The sequence below is a fragment of the Staurois parvus genome, unplaced genomic scaffold (genome assembly GCF_062004578.1).
Source record: "Staurois parvus isolate SC_StPar_1 unplaced genomic scaffold, SC_StPar_1.0 ptg000005l, whole genome shotgun sequence".
NCBI lineage: Eukaryota > Metazoa > Chordata > Amphibia > Anura > Ranidae > Staurois > Staurois parvus.
Window position 1 is genome coordinate 5,331,613 of NW_028317801.1, and position 20,590 is coordinate 5,352,202.

The following is a 20,590-nucleotide window of genomic DNA, read 5'->3' on the forward strand; positions in this document are numbered from 1 at the left end:
GGCTTATAGTGTAGTAATGTGGAGCATTTACTCATAAAATAACCTGATAAAAACTTCCTCAAAAACAGAGAGCACAGAGTGGTAGAGCAGCAGGAAGGATCTGGTGTCATGGCAGAGGACTTCTAGTTCTGGCCACGGACAAAGTCAGTGCACCGTCTTGCGATGTAAAAGAGAGTCTGTCCTATATTCAGATGAACCACCGTCTAAGACCTGGTCACCAGTGCTCTGCCCCAATGGTGACGTTACAGTGATACAGGAATACGTTTCATGGAGGGCTTCCCCTTCATAAGGCTCCATAAGTCTTCATTAGTGTTAGATTCAGCTGTTTGCTGTTTAGTCACTGGGACTACCTCTGATTTTTATGAATGAATGATCTATACATATTGTAATAATGTCTGAACATTTTTTCCTATTTCCATTTTTTATAATTTTTTTATGCTCAATTGATACTTTTCTTTTCTATTTTGCTGATTTTGAAAGGAGTTCTAGGACCTTGTCCAGGGTCTCTTGTCTAACCTATAATTTATACTGGAGCCATGATTAGCTCTTTAGATTTTATGGCATGGGAAACATATTGTCAATGATTTACAAAGTGAGTTTGCGTTGTGTAATGTTTTCTTTTTCTGCAGGTTTACGTGTGCTAGCTAGGACACGGAATGGCTCATCATTTAAGTTCAAGGCCTAGCAGAGCATCTGTTTCTGTTACAAGTGTAACAAAACCTTCAAAGGTATATCTTCAATAAAATCACTCCCACACATGTAAATATGCATTAACAATGATGACACTATGGGACACTCCATGTCTGCTATTTTTTATGAGGGTAAAGAGTTACTCTGTTTTGTTTTCATATCCTACCTCCTCCTTTTGCGATAAGAACAACTATAATTTTGTTTTTTTTTACACTCGTGCTTGCGTATTGTACATAAATGCAGCAGAACAGACGGGCTGATGTTAATTCTTCCATTTCCATCTTCCCATGGCATTACTGTCTTCTCTTGGTTTTAAGACCATTTTTTTTATCACGTAGGAGGTCATCTTAACCTACAAAATGATAAAGTCCCTACCCCCCCCCAAACACACACACACACACACTGGTGGCCATTGCACCAAATCCTTCTGGTCTGGACTTTGCAAGTTTTTAAGAACACAGATTCCACATATTTTTAGTCGCCATACATCAAGTGGTCACACCTGTGCTTATGACTATCACAATTCTAATTCCTTACCAAGTCTGTAACTCTGCTTAGGTCTTAGGCACACTGGGCTTTTAGCCCCAGTGCATGAGAGCGCGGCATATTGGTGTGGGCCTAAGGCACAAGCGCACCGTCCAGCCCAACTGCCAGTGGCCTGTAAAACTCTGAGAGGCTGGGAGCTGCTGTGGTTGGGTGGTGCACTGAGTGGGACTAACATTTAGGGCAGTATATGCCCAAGGATGAATGCTGGGAATGCAGACTGCTTGCACTCTAGGCATTCATCCCTGGGCACATATGTGCTAAACCATTTGGTGCACCATCAAACCACTGCAGCTTTTAGCCTCTCAGAGTTTAACAAGCTGTCGGCAGCAGGGCTGGATCGTGGTGCATCTGCCTTCCATCTCTACTAAAATGCCAGGATCCCATGCACTGGGGCTAAACAGCCCCTGAAAAACATATCAAGACAATCAAATAGTTAATTAAAATTAAATTGAAAGTATAAACTACAAAATCTGTTCAATCGGTGAATTGCTGATACTATCCAGGAAACTTGAAACAGGGCTTTTAAGTCAGCTTAATTTGAGTTTTATTTCATTGACTTTAGCCAGATTCCAGAGAGCTCCTTACATCTAAGATGGAGGAGTCTGTTACCTGAATCGTTGCTGTGTATCTGCCTCTCTTTCTTTCTTCTTGATGTTTAACAATTTCGATTTAAACAGTTGAATCAATTGACCAGAGGATTGCGGAGAAATGGTTTACATATACAGTACATTACTGTGGTCTTACTAAATGCTGGAGTTGTTTCCCCATGGCCATGGATCAAATTCAGGCTTTAAGGGCATATCTTACACTGATCAGTGCCTGCAGAAAAGTAGTTCTTGCTCTTAGTAAGAAGGCATTGGTACATATGGCCCGATATGTATTGTTGGTTCTTGAGACTTTGAAATTCTTTTGGTATTTTAGAGTTTGTGCTGTGTGCTGTTGAGTACCATTACCACATTTTATATAAATCAGTTCTTTAGATAAATATACCTGTTAGTCTAAGACAGGTCTCCAAACTGTGGCCCAGGGGCCGGATGCGTTCCTTTGCCAGTCTTTAACCAGCCCTTGGGGCACTATTCCTCTGAATGATATAAGGCACTATTCCTCCCACTGACACCAACAATGGTGCACTACTTCTTCCACTGATACCAATGACGGAGTACTATTCCTTCCAGTGACATGAGGCATTATTCCTTCCACTGACACCAACAATGGTGCACTATTTCTTTCTCTGATACCAATGAAAGGTTACTATTCCTTCCACTAATACCAATGATGGGTATTAGTGGAAGGAATACTGTTCCTTTTACTGACCACCAACACTGAGGCCATGTTTATTTTCACTGATGCAGGGCCCGGGACATTTTCTACCCCTACTGAACAAAATCCGACCCCCCTAAAGTCTTAGATACAGTACACTGGCCCTTTGAATGAAAAGTTTGGAGACCCCTGGTCTAAGACATGGAGACACCACAGTATATAATCAAAGGAAACACTTTAGTGTAGTTATGTTACATATTAATATTATATACAGGATATTTTTGCATTAGTATATTTATATATACTGTTCCTTTGTTTTTATATTCTAGAACACTAGTGGGAATCAGCAGCCAGTAATCCTTACTGCTGTGGCTTTGCAAGATCACATACTACAAAATCTCCAGCTGCAGCACCTCTCTTTTGTGGATCCATGTAAAGGAGTCAGCACCATAAGAGGAACCAGACCTGTGAATAAAAGGCAGATAAAAGCTGTTGTAGATACCGGAATTAGGAGGAAACACACAGACAAAGTTACACTGAACGGGACAGAGAAGGAGTATGTGCTTGACCCCGCTGGACCACCATTAACTTTGGGCAAGTCAATATTTGGTGATGCACCATGGTGAAATTTCAAATGTTTGTGATGCATAGCTTTATTGCTTATAATTAACTAGCAAACGTGTGCTCACTGGTGCTTATGGAAAAATGGGTTGTTAGAATGAGAGAAAAAAATTGGTCCATTGAAGTGGGTGAAAAAAAAATGCCCCAACATCAGTAGTCAGCATAAGGAAAACATATCCTAGCATCAATGGTCAGTGGAATTGAAACATTTCCCCACATCAGTGGTCAGTGGAAGTAAAAAATGCCTCAGCATCAGTGGTCAACATAAGGAAAGCATATCCTAGCATCAGTGGTCAGTGGAAGTGAAAAAATGCCAGAGCATCAGTGGTCAACATAAGGAAAGCATATCCTAGCATCAGTGGTCAGTGGAAGTGAAAAAATGCCAGAGCATCAGTGGTCAGTGGAAGTAAAAAATGCCCCAGTATCTCTGGTCAGTGGAAGTAAAAAATGCACCATTATCACTGGTCAGTGGAAGTAAAAAATGCCCCAGTATCTATTGTCAGTGGAATGAAAATATGCTCAAATCAGTAGTCATTAGGATGAAAATGCTCCAGCATCTGTTTCTCAGTGGAAAGAAATATAACCCTATGTTGGTATTCAGGAGGGAAATGCCCTGGTGGTTGGTGAAAAGAAAAAACATTGATGCATCAGTAGGAGGAAAAAATGTTCTAGCATTAGTGGTCAGTCAAAGAAGAAATGTCCTAGCATTGGTATTACATTAAAAAGGACAATGTCCCAGTATCAGTAGTCATTACAATGGAAAATGCTCCAGCATTGGTGGGAATAAAAGGGCCACCATTGTTGGCCAGTGAAAGGAAAAAAATTCAGTGTCATTGGTCAATGAGAGGGAAAAATGCCTTAGCATCGGTACTCAATGAGAGGAAAAAATGCTCCATCATCAGTGGCCAGTGGCACCTCCACCATGGGTGGTCAGCAAGAATGGCACATCATTGGTGTCATGTTGGGTAGGAGATCACTTCACCTAGACGACCCACAAAGGACCTTTGCTGGAATATTCCAGCACCTGACACCCAAAGCCACTCTGAAGTTTGGAGGTCTTTGGTTCGTGCTTAGTGACAAATTACAACATGGACAATACAGGGGACATAGGCACCTCTGTAGAGATTGGACCCTGTGCACTGCCCAGATCGCTCATATAATTGTCCATCACTGCACAACACAGGAATGCAGTTTAGCGCTTCCATTTATATCTATGGAGCCTGTAGTTAAACCAGCGCAGTAGAAATCTGGCTTTTGATTGAGCAGGTTTTGGCCATGCCAGAGGGGAAGAAATCATCCCACTGGGTATGGTAAAAGTGAGGACCTAGTAGGAACTTTATCCTTTGTGTTAACCTAGGTGAATTGAGGCTGTATGTAATTGACACTATTGTATGTGTCTTCATACACTGGCAAAGCCTTTATCACTAGCAAGAAAAGCATTCCATTAATGTATTAATGTCCCTTTCCTTCTAGAAAGATTTTCTTTGTAAAGTTTTAGTGTTTCTCAAACCATTCCTTTAACTTTATGAAAAATGATGACAACTTAATTTCTTAACAAAAAGTACATTTCAAAAGAATATCAAGCTTTGTGAATGTACCTGTCTGGGCAGAGGTTTCAGAAATCACCAAAGACACGGATGTTTTCATTTATCATAGAAAAAACTGTTCAAATCCTACTGACTGTCTGTAAATTGTTTTCTTTCTGTGTGCAGACTATCAGACAGTTTAGTTTTGTTAGCATCTCCCATGGTATATGGTTGCTTTACTGTCTGAGTCCATGGGTGTTTGCAGGAAAGGATTGATGGCAAAATTTGTCTCTTAGAATAGAGGACCAATAAGGATTTAAACACCTTCACCTGACATATTTATATCTTTGTAGCCAAGAGCTATGATACAACATCAATGGATGCAAAGAAACACAGTGGCTAAGTGGTTAGTACTTCTGTCTGGCAGCACTAGGGTTGTTGGTTCAAATCTCCAACCATAGCACTACCTAGAAGTTTGCATGTTCTCCCTGTCCCTGTGTGGGTTTCCTCCGGGCTTTCTGGTTGCTTCCCCCACTCCAAAGACATGCTGGTAGGTTAATTGGTGCCTGTCTAAATTGGCCATGGTATGTGAGTTAGGGTCCTTAGATTATAAGCTCCTTGAGGGCAGGGGCTGATGTGAATGTATAGTAAATATGTAAAGTGCTGCATAAATTGATGGCGCTATATAAGTACCTGTAATAAAGAAACAAAAAAAACTTTCTTTCTCTGGCAAGGCATTGCAGCAAGTTAAAAAAAAGGGGGAGGGGGGGTTGGCGCAGCACCCCCCCCCCCTTTTTATGTTGCATCTTCACTATCTGATATATAGTTGGGTGCTTGCCGCTTTCTTAGACTATAGGGTTAGCGTAGTATTGTAGTGGCAGCGCAGAAGGTTTTTCCCTATTCTATAATTGCAGCAAGTTAAATGCTACATTCCATATGTCCTGGAGTGTGATTGTGGGATGTGCCTTCAGCTGATGATTGACTGCCAGCAACAGCCAATCAGAATCAAGGGATGGATCCAGCGCAAATAGCCCAGCTTTTGAAATAGAGTGGTATGAAGTGCCAGTAAGGTGCATTTGTCCACGCAATGTAAGTTAGCCAGGTACTTCTGGTGCGCAGGATGCCCTGGTACCATAATATGTATAAAGTAGCGCACAGAGGTAATATTCCAAATGCAGGTAGTGCATAGGTAATACTCAGGCAGCCTCCAGTACTCCAACAAAGTATGGCTCACCCATAGATATGCATGGGGCTGTAGCACACATTTGACAGTATGAAGGAGCAGGGATGATAGCTGTATTGGAGAGTGGATTGGTGGGTGGCAGTCAGAAGGGCAGGGAGTTTATTAAAGGGTAACTTCACCAAGGACCCATTTACTTCTTTTAACGTGCATTATATTTGGTGTTAATGTGCAGCACTTTAAAGCAGCACATGACACTTTTTTTTCTAATGCAGTGCACTTCCTAGCATTGCAGCATGCTGCAACTTAGGTGCATTGCCTTAGCGTGTTGGAGTGCCATTCAATATTTTATTTATTTATTATTTCAGGTACTTATATAGCACTGTCAATTTATGCAGCTCTTTACATATATATTGTACATTCACATCAGTCCCTAACTCTCAAGGGGTGTACAATCTAAGGTCCCTAACTTACATTCATACATACACATACTAGGGCCAGTTTAGACAGGATCCAATTAACCTACCAGCAGGGGCGGACTGACAACTCATGGGGCCCCTGGGCAATAGGGGATCATGGGGCCCCTGTGTCCTTGCCCAAACTCAAAAAAGCCTATGAAAAAGGTACCAGGGGCATCTCATGGGGCCCCCTACTGACCCCGGGCCCTCGGGCAGCGCCCGAGTTTCCAAATGGTCAGTCCGCCCCTGCCTACCAGCATGTCCTTGGAGTGTGGGAGGAAACCGGAGTACCCAGAGGAAACCCACGCAAGCACAGGGAGAACATGCAAACTCCAGGCAGGTGGTGCTGTTTTTGGGATATAAATATAAATGGTACTGCAGTGCACCAACAAATAAATAATTTGCGCTAGTAAATGTGTATAAATATATAAATATATATAAAGAAATCATCAAATCATAAGTCCAGAAAAAAATATATATATATGCCAATACCACAAAAAAATATAAAAAACTTTTAGGTGCAAAAAACTTTTGTGCAAAAAAAGTGTCTGAATATGAAAAATTTCACCAAAAAACCTTGATAATATAATGGCAGATCATCCATAAATATATCTTCAGAAACGGAAACTCTGCAGCACACCGATCCTCATCGATCGAAATAACAGGATGAAAAACTTTGTAGTTAATCGAAAATCCACTTCTCCAATAGGTAAAGGACCACCTTCAAATGTATCCATAGGGGGAAATGCCAAGCACTCGAGAGAAACAGAAAGACTTCATGGTGCAATATTATAAAAACCAATTCCTTTATTAGGTACTCATTGCACTTACTCAAGAGGTGTCCCAGCCGACACCAGCATCAACAGCATAACAGCAATCACATAAACGAGCCAGGCTACTCAGCACATGCGCAGTAGCTGGCAGCCAAAAACGTAATGACGTCACATCAATCAAGCCCCGCCCTACGCGTTTCGTCATCGACGTCCTCACGGAGCGGATAGATGTGAGACGTCTCAACCTCCTTAAATATTCACTCACAGGAAACGAACAGCTGACATCAATGGGGAATCAAGCAAAGCAAGCCGCCCCATCGATGACAGGAGTCCACAAAGGATATACAATGTATCCAATATATTTGCCATCACAAGCAAAAAAACTTTAAAACAAGAGAACAAAAATAAAATAAAAAATTAAATAAACAATAATAATAAATAAATTAAATGAATACAATAACGGGCCAGTACCCTCTAAGACTGTGTTTCAAAAAGGGAACTTAAAGGGCCAGTAACACTTTAAACACAAATAAAGGGGAACTCTAGTAATAATACAAAAATAATACAGAAATTGTACAAAAAGCATACAATCTCCCATATATCATCTTTAAACAGTTGCCTATATAAAAATATACTTAAAATAGCATAAAAATTAACCCAAATGGTTGCAAGGAATTTAGTTCATAAATCCAAAACGTCTCTTTTTTGGAAATCTCATTAACCAAATCCGAGCCCCTCCAATGGGGTTTTACCATCTCGATCCCATAAAAGGTAAGTAAGCTCGGATCACAATTATGTACCAATTTGAAATGTTTGGATACACTATGTTTATCGAATCCTTTTACTGTGTTTCTTATATGTTCGCCTATTCTTGTTTTTAAACATCTCCCAGTTCTCCCAATATATCTCAAATGACATGGACATTCTAAAACATAAATCACATGTGTAGAATTACATGTAATCAGGGATTTAATATCATATTCTTTTTTGGAAAATGAAGAGCAGAATGACTTTCTTTTTTTATTATTACCAACTTTTACAGTCCTACAAACTTTACACTTCCTACAAGGAAAAAAACCATTTAAATTTGGAAACAGATCGAACTTTTTTGGGGGTTCGATGACATTGCGAACCAGTTTCATCCTAAGAGACTTATTTTTCTTATAAATGAATTTAGGAGTTTTAGATAAGAATTTATTTAGTATATCATCTTTTAACAAAATGGGCCAATATTTTTTAAAAATTCGTTCAATATTTTTGTATTGCATATTATAGTTAGTAATAAAGGGTACATTATTTTCAAATCTTAAATGAGCCTTTCTATTTCCAAGAAACGTCTCCCTATCTTTAATACTAATCGAATTTCTCTCTTTAATCAAAAAGGTCTTATCATACCCTTTCTCTATAAATCTTTCAATTAACACCTCAGATTGATCGAAAAAATCTTTGTTAGCGCTACAATTTCTTTTTAATCTGGTAAACTGACTTTTTGGAGTGCTATATAACCAATTTGGATGATGTCCACTAGAAATAGGTATATAGCTGTTTTTATCCACTTCCTTGAAGTAAGTTTTGGTGCAAATTTGGCCATTATCTTTATATAGGACCAGATCCAAAAAATTAATTTGCTCAAAATCACTAATAACAGTGAATCTCAATCCATAGCGGTTCATATTAATATATTCCATAAAGGAATCGAGCTTTTCTCTGGATCCATCCCATACCATTATAATGTCATCAATATACCTCTTGTATAGCGCCATCTCTGGCCATTTATTGAAAATACTTTCTTCCTCCCATTTATCCATTACCAGATTTGCCAACACATGTTAAGTGCATTACCTTGCACTGCAGTAATACATGCATTGCGGCAATGAAGAATGGTAAATGGGCCCTAAATATGTCTTTTTTTTTTTTAAACTCCTTTGCTGCTTGTTAAAAATGTGTGAAAACGTTGTTGTACATAGTTTAGACACAGGTGCACTTTGAGCGGGGGGATAGAGCAGTGTTTACCCTGCCCTTAGTACCTAATCTCCAAATCTTAACTTTAATACAACACCAAAGATACATACTAGTACGTATGTAAGTATGTGAAAGCTGCATCAAAAGTGCTCACTACTGGTCCTTTAACCTCCCTGGCGGTATGATCATGTCAGGAATTTTGTGCTGAAAGCGGTACCATTTTTTTGCATGGAAATATGTAGTTTTTAATTGTAGGCTGTAATTTTTAGGAATAACTCACTGAAATCTGTCCGAAAAAGAGTCTAGTAAACATCCCGGGGATGATAAAACTTGAAACACGAAATCATAAATTATAATTTAATAAATAATCATAAAAAATAATAATATAATAATAAATTTAATTCAATAATATAATCAAACCAAAAACACTGAAATTTGAAATACAGAGGCAAATTTGCACATCGATGAGCAAAGTCGCAAAATCGTTTTCAGTGTCTGATGAGGAATTTCCCCACGAATCATTATCACTCAATTCTGCAAGTGGTTCTGATTTACTATCGCTGTTCTAAAACCGCTTTTGACGTAAAGGGACGCTTTTTGGCCGCCATGGACTTTTCTAAGTTTCCAGGCAGAAAGAACATTCAAAATGCAGGCAGGGCACAGGACAAAGCAGTGGGGACAAAATGTATGTGAAATGCAGTGAAAAAGCAATGTCAGCAAAAATGTCATTTTTTAAAAATTTCAAATTTCCCGCCGGTTCCACCGCCCGAACGTTCTGACGTCACGGGGACCGGAACACGGAAGCCAGATGCCGGCATCCGCCGGAGGAGATGGACGGGGACGCTGCAGGGGACCCATCGTGGGAGCGAAGGACAAGGTAAGTGCTGCAGGGACCCCCAGAGAACGCTGCATGGTAAGCCCGAGTGTAGCTCGGGGTTACCGTTCTTGGTATAGAAATTCTACCCCGAGCTACACTCGGGAAAACCGCCAAGGAGGTTAAGTAGATCTAAACCCAACAGAATATTACATTCCTAAAGCACTTGTGTGTCATAAACAATTATCATGTTTTTTTTTTTAAATCCTTTTGTGTATCTCAGTGCTGCTGAGACCCATTTTAGTCAATTCCCTCCACATGCAGTTATTCCAGCATCATCCGCACATCATTACTGTGAATTAACTTCCTGATTGTGAAAACAGTGGACCATGCTTGCACTATGTGTGTTGGCATAGCCACTTGTCCCCAATGGGGGTGTACTGGTCAGAATGACAACCTGTGAACAAGTGAGAGACAGTTGTCACCCTACAACAGGAAATGCCCAAACAGAGATGGTCATGGGTGTATCACCAAGTATTCTTCTAATGACAGCTGCAGATTTTAAAGCCCTTCCTTAATTGGTAGAAAAAAAAAACATGGTCAATCTAAAATATTTTTTTAGAGAAATATTCTAACAATATGATTTATTACAATAGCACCAAGTAAATGCTTTCTTGTGTGGTCATCAAAAGAGGTGTTAGTTCAGTCACGTTTCTTCTTGAATGAGTTAATTCATGATGCTCTCAATGTGACTGATTGATTGCAGTTTTGATGTCTTCCTTGGTTGTAATGATTGACAGGACAAAAGAGTACTTATGGGAAGTGCCCTGTAGTTGTACTCTGAACACCATGTAGCTGTCAGTGTATTCAGTCACTACAGGTGTCAATGGTAGGCGCATAAAAATAATTACTTCTGCATACAAGGTTAGCCAAGACAAATAACATTAAAACTACAGTCTACTTATGAATTTATGAATTAGGCATTGTGTCAATTTTCATCCATTGCTAAATATACTGAATACATTAAAGGATCAGTCCACGAAAACCTCAGGCAGGTTTGTATGTCTCCCAGACACTGGAGGAGTGTTTGGTGCCACAGTTTTTCAGCTGGGATTTCCTGGCATGGGACTGTTAGTATTAGTTCCTGATACTTTTGGTGCAAGGTGAATATCAGTTATTAGTTCAGTTGATGATTGTTTTATGGGTTAACATCAGTTAAACTCAGGGTTGGGGGTTAAGGATTTGGTTTAGAATTAAAGCCAAAGGGGGAGATTTACTAAAAGTGGTGCACAAAAAATCTGGTGTAGCTGCCAATAGTTACCAATCAGCTTCTTACTTCAGTTTGTTCCATTAAGCTTTGGCAATAAAACCTGGAAGCTGATTAGTTACTGCGCACAGCTGCACCAAATTCTGTTTACACTAGTTTTAGTAAATCCTCCCCTAGTTAAAATAAAAAACGAAAAAAGTAGCACAAGGGACATAACAAACAGTGAGCAGGTGTCCCTTATGCTAATAAAGAAAAAAATCCTCTTGCGCTGCCAAACCTATTATGATAAATTAAGAGTGGCTGAAAACACCAAATTGCTTTCCCACAACACTAAAAAATAAACAAATAAATAATAAGTGCTGCGCTACACGCTAAACCTAAGAAAAAAGTAAACACCTGACAGAGCCCCTAACTAAGGTGATATAAGTGTACCAAGATGGCAGCCGCCGTCCGACCGGAAATTATTATTATACAGGATTTATATAGCGCCAACAGTTTGTTCAGCGCTTTACATTATAGTGGGAGACAATACAGCAACAATACTGTTCAATACAAGAGGATTAGGAGGGCCCTGCTCCTTGGAGCTTACAATCTAAGAGGTGTCACCACACTTCCTTCCTACGCATTACATCACCTTATGCTGATTCCTCTTTTGTTAGCATAAATCTTCCTTGGTTCATATCCCCCCCCCACCTCCATAATCTTCCAGTGTGGCGATGGTTACTCATAGAAGCTGTAGTATATATTCTATGATTGAACAGTTTGAGGGTATGGGTGCCTACAAACAAATTTACATGTTTATCGACATCGAAAGCTCTACACCCATTAGTATAGTACCAGGCTTCTGGTGTTGAAAAGTGATGTGCCACTTTCAGGAATTTCAGATCTCTGTGCTTATATTCCTTGATTTTTACACAAACTGTGGCAATAACAAGTCGCGTCCACATTCACTACATGAATCTTAATATTCTTTATGCTGGAGTGGAAGCAGATGAAACACCCTTCTATTGCGGCAAAAGGAGTGAAACTGCAAGGTGGGCAAAAACAGGGGCTGGAAAGACGAAAGGTCAATCTTGCCAGTAAAATTTACTAAACTAAAGTATGGCTCAGGCAATCTCGTTCCAGCTAAACTAAATCCTAACTAAAATTGTATGTCTGGGTAGCCCGACTTTTTAAATATATATGGGATATATAGATTAGATAGAAGCCAATCGATAGTTACAACCAGCCTGTTGGGTTTTTCCCAACTGATCAGTCACGCTGGCTATAGCCGGCAACACTGATTATTGGCATTGGAAGGCTCTCTGCTGGCAGAATACAATAGCGCAACAGGAGTGATTCCCCCATCCACACATTTGATCTTTTTTTTTTTTTAATTCAACCTGCTGGTTGAACAATAAAGTGAATCGTGTATGGCCAGCCTAATGATTACGTAGTACAGAGCAACCAATCAGAAATCAGCATCTAAAGCCAGCCCTAGATGCATCAAAAATGGCCAGATCAGCAGGAACCAGCTGAATTTTGCTCCATCTATGGGCAGGCTGGCTGTGCTGATCAACATCAGTACAACCAACCTGTTGTGTATTAAATCTCATCCTCTTTGTGTGTAGCTCAGAGACTCGGCATTGTAGAGGCTCCAGCAAAACCATTAACTGACGATGAATGGAAGAAAGCAAAGCAAAGATCTGTTGAGCAGGGTGACTCTTTACAACCTTGTGCCATATGTAAAGAAGAGTTTGAAATACACCCACAGGTAAAGTACAGAATTCAGAGACTCCACTATTTTATATTTTCATCTATTTTACCCCTGGCTTTTATTTATTTACTTACCATTATTTCATAATATTGTCTGCTTTACAGGTGCTGCTTTCCTGCTCCCATGTATTTCACAGGGTAAGGGAAATATTTTAATTGTATTGGTGCGTTAATAAAACAGTCCTGGATTACTGGGATCTTTATTTTAGTCAGTTAATTTTAAATAGATGTAGCTTTTCATTTTCTAAAGGTTGACATTGACTTAAAGGGGGAGATTTACCAAAACTGGAGTACTCAGAATCTGGTGCAGCTGTGCATGGGAGCCAATCAGCTTCTAACTTCAGCTTGTTCAATTAAGCTTTGGCAATAAAACCTGGAAGCTGATTGGTTTCTATGCAGAGTTGCACCAGAATTTGCATGCTCCAGGTTCAGTAAATAACCACCTAGAATGTATGTAAAGGAATTTTTTTTAGTTTTGGAGAGAGTGGGAAAGGATTAGACCCCCTCTGAAGTTTTTACTGCTGTTTGTGTCTACACTGGATACGTTTATTTTATCTTCTCCAGCTTAACTGACAGCCAATTGTTTGCAGATTCTAATTCCCATCAACCAGATAATAAAATCGAAGCATAGATGGCCACCAGTGGAGGGGATTACTGTTCACATTGAAGAGATTTGCTCCCATTTTCTACAGCATAGGAAGTGATTGGAAATCTCCCCAGCGGGCAAAAAATAACCCTTCCCTGCTTCAGCTGAAATTATTAAGTGTTCTTGCATGGCAAGACCACTTACTGTTATCTCACATATATATTCTTATTATTATAGCCAAATTTACCACCCTAACTCCTCTCACAGTTTTTACACTACATAGACAGTAATATACCAAAACATGCGGATTGTTCCCGATTGGTGTGCTATTACTTTGTGGAACGTTTTGCCGAATGGTTCACGAAATATCAATGTTTTTGTGGTGAAATTGGTCCCATAGGAATGAATAGGGAAATGTTCAAAACTAGAGTGGGAGCTGACAAAAGCTAGAGTGGGAGCTGAAAAATCAGGACATGATTTCTAAACTGCCATCGCTCCCTCATTTTCAAGCCCACCTACACAAATCTTATGTCAAAATGTTCAGCTATCCCAGCTGCCACTAAAAATGTCCACGGCTAAGCCATAGTCCTGATAGTTTTCACAATATGACCATTTGTTTGCAACGCACGCCGCCCATTGACATTCATTGAAACTGCACTCTAGCCACCTCAAATTTGAAGGGCAATTTCTAAACTGCGACTGTGCCTTAATTTTTAATATTTCAGCTCTTCGGTGTAGGATTTATAATTTTTAAACTACAACCATTTGAAGATGGCAACCGCTAGTGAAGTGAGCAAGTTGGAGCAGTTTGTTTTTAACCGCTCTTCTCTGCCCTTGCTGTAGAGTGAGTTGCCATAAGAACCCAGGTGTGTGAGCAGGCAGCAGAGTGACAAAAGCTAGAGTGTGAGCTGAAAAATAAAAGTTGAAATGCATTTCTCACTCTACCAAGCTTGCCATGTGCACTTTTTAAAATTGATCAATCAATTGGTTAGTGTAATCTTTACTATCTTTACTCACGCCAAACACTCCACACAGTTACTCTGCCCACTCCATAAAGTTACTCTGCCCAGTCCAACCTTTTCACAGTTACTCCAGCCACTCCAACCACACAATAGTTACTCAAGCCACTCCATCCAGTTACTCCGCCCACTCCAGTTGTAGACTACTGGTGGAGGCAAGAACACTTCACACAATTTCCCCAGAAATTGTAGCTTTTCTAGTTATTATTATTATTATATAGGACTTATATAGCGCCGACAGTTTGCTCAGCGCTTTACATTATGGAGGGAGACAATACAGCAACAATACAGTTCAATACGAGAGGGATTAGAGGGCCCTGCTCCTTGGAGCTTACAATCTAGGAGATGAAAAAGAAGGTTGTTGCTTCACATACACTTAAACATTCTAAGTGATGCACAGTTTTGAAATACTTTGAAACATTTTGTGGAATGCCTTAACTAAGCTACCATTGTAAAAAAATACTGTATATATCTTTAATTAACTATATTAATTATGCCTCTACACCCTCTGTGATATATACAATATATACATACAGGATCTGCCTAACAAAACGTGTCAGTATAATGAAAGACATTAGCCACCTCCCTTCCGGCCATTGTATATAAACGGCCGGACGGTGGCACTGCAGGGTCAGGTGGCCGTTTATAAACGGCCTCCCCGCACCCTGCTTGTGTGCGCTCCCTGGGAGCGCGCAGCACCGCGATCCGGTGCCCGCTGCATCCTCCGGACACAGTGAAACACCGATCGTCGGACGGGACCTCTGTGCAAGGTCCTGATCATGTGATCAATGATTGGCCAATCAGTGATCAAATGCAAAGTAGTAAGCAAGATGTCACTTGTGACATCATTGCTTACTACGTGTGAAATCTGTGAATGATCACAGAGGTCACATGGTACAAGGCTATTCACAACAGCCTTGTACCATGTGACAAGCTGTGACCAATCACAGCTCACTCAGTAGTTCTCAATGGATGCAGGAATGCAGATAGAGAAAAGGAGAAATGATTGCTTTTACATCCTATATGGGTGTAAAAGCAATCAGTGTAAAAAAATAAAAAGTCGTCATCACCCCCCACAAGTAGTACAGTGTCACCATGGTGATACTGTACTGCTAGGGTGACAGTATGTAAAAAAGAAAAAAAAAAAAAACCAGAAATAATAATATAAAAAAATAAAATAACAATGTAAAAAAAATGTTTAAAAATTATAATTTTTGGTTATAAACTAATTTGGCTTATTTTTTTTTTTTTTACTAAAAAGATAACGGAATTTTATTTTGGCCAAGATTTATGATGATATATTATTTATTTGCAAATTTGTATAAGACAAACACTTTTTTAAAAAATGTTTGGACTTTTTCATTTACATAGAAAAAAAAATAAAAATCCCAGCGGTGAATAAATACCACCAAAATAAAGCTTTATCTGTCTCAAAAAAATTGTAAAAAATGAATATGGGTACAGTGTTGCATGTCCGCACAATTGTCATTCAAAGTGTGATAGCGCTGAAAGCTGAAAATTGCCCTGGACAGGAAGGGGGTAAAAGTATCCGGACAGGAAGTGGTTAATAGGTCACATATTAGAACACTGGAAACAACAGGAAATAGTATTATAATGGCTTTTTCCATGGCATTACAATACATTTTGCTACAGTCACCTAACAAAGGCAGGCCATACATTTTACCTTTTTTATGTTCATCGGGTTGAGCAAAAACAATGTACCAAATCCTCCTGCATCGCTATTGTGCTCTGCTGGCGGGGACCATTCCCGACGGCAGAATACAATGTTGCAGCTGTGTGCCTTTTATATTGCACATATGTGTTTCTTTGCAGGTATGTTTGGAAGCCTATGAGAGGTTTGCTGGCAGGAAGGTGTGTCCAATGTGCAGAAAGAATCACTATCAGACAAGAGTGATACATGATGGAGCTCAACTATTCAGAGCAAAATGTGTTACCAGGTAATATGTAGATACTTGTAATGTGATCTGTGTAAAACACCTACAAATTAACGACATTAACCTCTTCCTGACCACTTGGAAGACACACATAAAGATTGCATTCTTGTATTCAGCACCAATGGACGGCAATGCTGGGGTCCTAGTATCAGTTCCCAATAGGCATGCTGTCTGCATAGATTCTTTATGCTCCAAATTGGGGCTTGTGTGTGTTAGATACTAATCTCCCATAGGGTTTGGGATTCATGTGTATATATATTACAAAGCGCTGTTTCACAGCTGAAGTAAAGATGGCTGGTCCCATTCCAGAGAAATGGATCTAATGACTGTATTAAACATTTTCCTTTGACTAGCTGTTGTGTGTTGTGGGGAATCTGTTAATTTTTTTTCTGTCAGCCTAGTGGCTGATTAAAAAAAGACTGGTCCTTGTACGGTCAGCCTGAGGCTGACCATAGACGGAGCAAATTTCTTTCCTGCAACCAAGAAATTAGCTCAATTCCCCCACCAACACAGTGTTGACGGGGGAATCCCTCCCGTGGAGCCATTGTGTTCTCCCGGGGGGGGGGGAGCGTTCCCTATTGGGAGAACACAGTGATTAATGCTAGCGGCTCTGATAGCCACTAGCAATAATCGCATGTGAAATCCGGCAGACTGGTCGTACCCAAGTTGGTCCAAACTGAACCATTCAAGATTCAAACCATCTATGGTTGCCTGAACAGAGCAGCTTGCCCCCCCATCTGTTTGATTGTTGTTGATTAGGATTGCAATAGGAAGAAGCTGCCCCATTTGGATTATCTGGACTGACTTGGCTTTTCCCCATCAGACGCCAACTGCCTACAATGGCATCCTCCCTTATGAATGGACAGATAGGTGCATTACTTTAATTAAATGGGAAAATGTTGTGAAATGGTGTCCACCTAATACTATAGCAGAGCTTAGGGTCATACGTATATTACTTCCAAAACACATCAGTCCTTTATCATTTCCGTTCTATCTGCCAGTAATACCATTCTAGTCTATCTATCTATCTTAAGTGACATAATTGCACAATATTTCTGTTCTGTATTGTCACTACTATTTCATTTCTCAGGATTCAAGCATGCTGGAGGGGATACGTAGTGAGAAAATGGTACAAAAAGTTACGCCAAACAACACCTCCTAAAGATCCTGAATTGCGGAAGAAGTTCTTTGAAAAGAAGGTATCTATCCTTTTTCCTTGTGGCAAGAATGATATTAGCATTATTTTGTATCGTACGCCATCTAGCTTTAGAGATTTCAAGAAAGACATTGGAATCTTTTATAACACTGTGAACTTTTGCTCATCTTGTTTCATTTCATTTATTATGGATTGCACTTAAAAGCAGTAAATCAGTGGGAAAACGTAGGTCATCCCCATTTACTCATAAAACGTCAGTCACACTAATAACTTTATGATGTTCTAAGGGAGAGAGTGAGGAGGTGAAAATGTTCTGATATAACCACAAGGCATTTAGCTGGGTGTTGTTATTGTACATTGTGGAATGTTGATGTAAGTTATATTATATGACATAAACTGTTTCTCAGCAGGCTTATTAAAGGTGTTCCCTATTTTTATGGGTCAGTCAACCCAAACAGATAGTTTAGTTTGTTGCAGATAATAGTGATAGCGCCGAATTTCATTTATGCTCTACACAGGCTGAAAGGATAACATGGTAACATAATCAACTGTTTTTATTATGTTGTCCTTTTATGACTACACATGTCTAAGGCTACATAGTCCTAAACATATAAAATAAAAAAGTGTTTGCTTAAAGCAGATCTTTACCATAAACGGAAAACACTATTTAATTCATTTTTAATATCAAAAGCAAACCCTTCTATCCCTCCATGTCTCCATGCTTTATTTTATTGAGAAAGCCCTTTGAAAACCATTCCCTAGCATTTCTAGCTACAGCCATCTTGAGTAAGGGCAGATAATTCATGTAGCATTTACTTCCTGGAATCCATCTGCTCTTAGTTCAGCCCTGCAGGCAGGAGGATGTGTTTAACTGAGAAAGCCTCTCCTCCCCTCCTCCAGGTGAAAGAAAAAAAAATGCTCATGAAGACTTGGGGGATGTATTACATAATTTTGGCCAATGCAGAAACTCGGAATCAACTTAAGAAATGTACACTGCTCAAAAAAATTAAAGGAACACTTTGAAAACACATCAGATGTCAATGGGGAAAAATATGCTGGATATCTATACTGATATGGATTGGGTAATGTGTTAGAAATATAAGGATGCCCCATCATTTGATGGAAATGAAAAGTATCAACCTACAGAGGACTGAATTCAAAAACACCCTGAAAAGTAAGTGAAAAATTATGCAGCAGGCTAGTCCATTTTGCTGAAATTTCATTGCAGCAACTCAGAATGGTACTCAGTAGTTTGTATGGCCCCCACCACATTGTATGCGTGCCTGACAATGTCGGGACATGCTTCTAATGAGACAACGGATGGTGTCCTGGGGTTTTACCTCCCAGATCTGGACCAGGGCATCACTGAGCTCCTAGACAGTCTGAGGTGCAACCTGGCGGCGTCAGTTGAACCAAAACATGATATCCCAGAGGTGTTATGTTGGATTTAGGTCAGGCGAGTGTGAGGGCCATTCAATGGTATCAATTCCTTCATCCTCCATGAACTGCCTGCATGGGGCCGGGCATTGTTGTGCACCAGGAGGAACTCAGGACCCACTGCACCAGCGTAGGGTATGGCAATGGGTCCAAGGATTTCATCCTGATACCTAATGGCAGTCAGGGTGCAATTGTGTAGCCTGTAGAGGTCTATGCATCTCTCCATGGATATGCCTCCCCAGACCATCACTGACCCACCACCAAAATGGTCATGTTGAACGATGTTACAGGCAGCATAACATTCTCCACGGCTTCTCCAGACCCTTTCATGTCTGTCACTTGTGCTCAGGGTGAACTTGCTCTCATCTGTGAAAAGCACAGGGCGCCAGTGGTGGACCTGCCAGTTCTGGTGTTCAATGGCAAATGCCAATTCGAGCTCTGTGGTGCCGGGCAGTAAGCACAGGGCCCACTAGAGGACGTCAGGCCTTGTAGCTTAAAGCTCCAAAACGCTCAGGGATAAAAAAGTTGCCTTAAGCAGAACGTCTGAAGCTCAAAAACTTTTTGAAGTTACATTTGTAGCTCCATTTTTTGGCATGGCAAAACATAATAACATTTGATGTCACAGATTAAATTTTTCTCCATTGGCTAATGCAAAAATGCCAGAACTCAAAAAGCCTGAAAATGGCTAAACAAATCGCTCTCAAACATTTGCAAATGCGCATAAAAATGCACGAAAAATTGTACAAAAATGCTACACTCAGATGTGAATAGAGCCTGAGAGGGTCCTGCATGGCCTCAAAATGATGGTGATCCACAGTGTTGATGCAATAATAAAATGTCTTTCCAGAGACAAGGATGGCTTGCTGTAAAAATGTTTTCTTGTCTTTGTTATTTTATGAAAGAATTAAAAGCAGATAAGATAGTTTATAATTTAAAATGTTCATGAGACACTACAGAAATGCAACATAGAGTAGCACTTGGACAAAGGACATAGTTTTGCAGGGAACAAGACATTGTCACATTCCTGATGAAAGGGTCCTGTGTGGCTCCAAAACATTGTTATCTTTTGCTGTGATGTGATCATTCAATAAAGAGTTGGACACTTATATAGAGTTCCCTGGTATGCTGGTGGCATATCTCTTGCCTTGAAGTCTTTGAGATCTCCAGCTGGGGGGTCGCTACAGCACCAACTCACACTTCAGCCACATTCAGAAACGTGTGTTAGAAATACTGCTTTGGACTTTTGTTGTCACCCTGTCGCATGCTTTCCCAATGGAGACTTCAAGCAGCTGTGTCAATTTACATTGTATGTTTCAGTGTTATCACCATCAGGTAACCTACCTTGAAAAGGGACATCCAGCAGTTGCTGAAACATATGAATATAGACAGAAAGGAGGCTTCATAGAGGCTATAGTGGAGTTTCAAAGAGGCTGTAGAGGTGCTGATATGCAAGCAATGATGAAAACAGTATTTTATTTTAACAAATGCCATTCTTTAAGACACACAGTGCATTAATAAATTGAACGTCGTTCTGTTAGGGTTTCTACATACCTCAAACTAGAAGTGTCTGTATAACATTGTTGAG

General features: G+C 40.0%; 1 protein-coding gene across 1 annotated transcript in view; it reads left to right on the forward strand.

Moving 5' to 3' along the window:
- Positions 1-656: 656 nt before the first annotated feature.
- RNF32 (ring finger protein 32) overlaps positions 657-20,590 on the forward strand; it is a 33,686-nt gene continuing 13,752 nt past the window's right edge. The window contains exons 1-6 of the mRNA XM_089652597.1: positions 657-728; positions 2,826-3,090; positions 12,708-12,850; positions 12,958-12,990; positions 16,291-16,415; positions 17,503-17,611. Of these exons, the coding sequence (XP_089508723.1) occupies positions 657-728; positions 2,826-3,090; positions 12,708-12,850; positions 12,958-12,990; positions 16,291-16,415; positions 17,503-17,611 (747 nt within the window). The remainder of the gene's footprint in view (positions 729-2,825; positions 3,091-12,707; positions 12,851-12,957; positions 12,991-16,290; positions 16,416-17,502; positions 17,612-20,590) is intronic.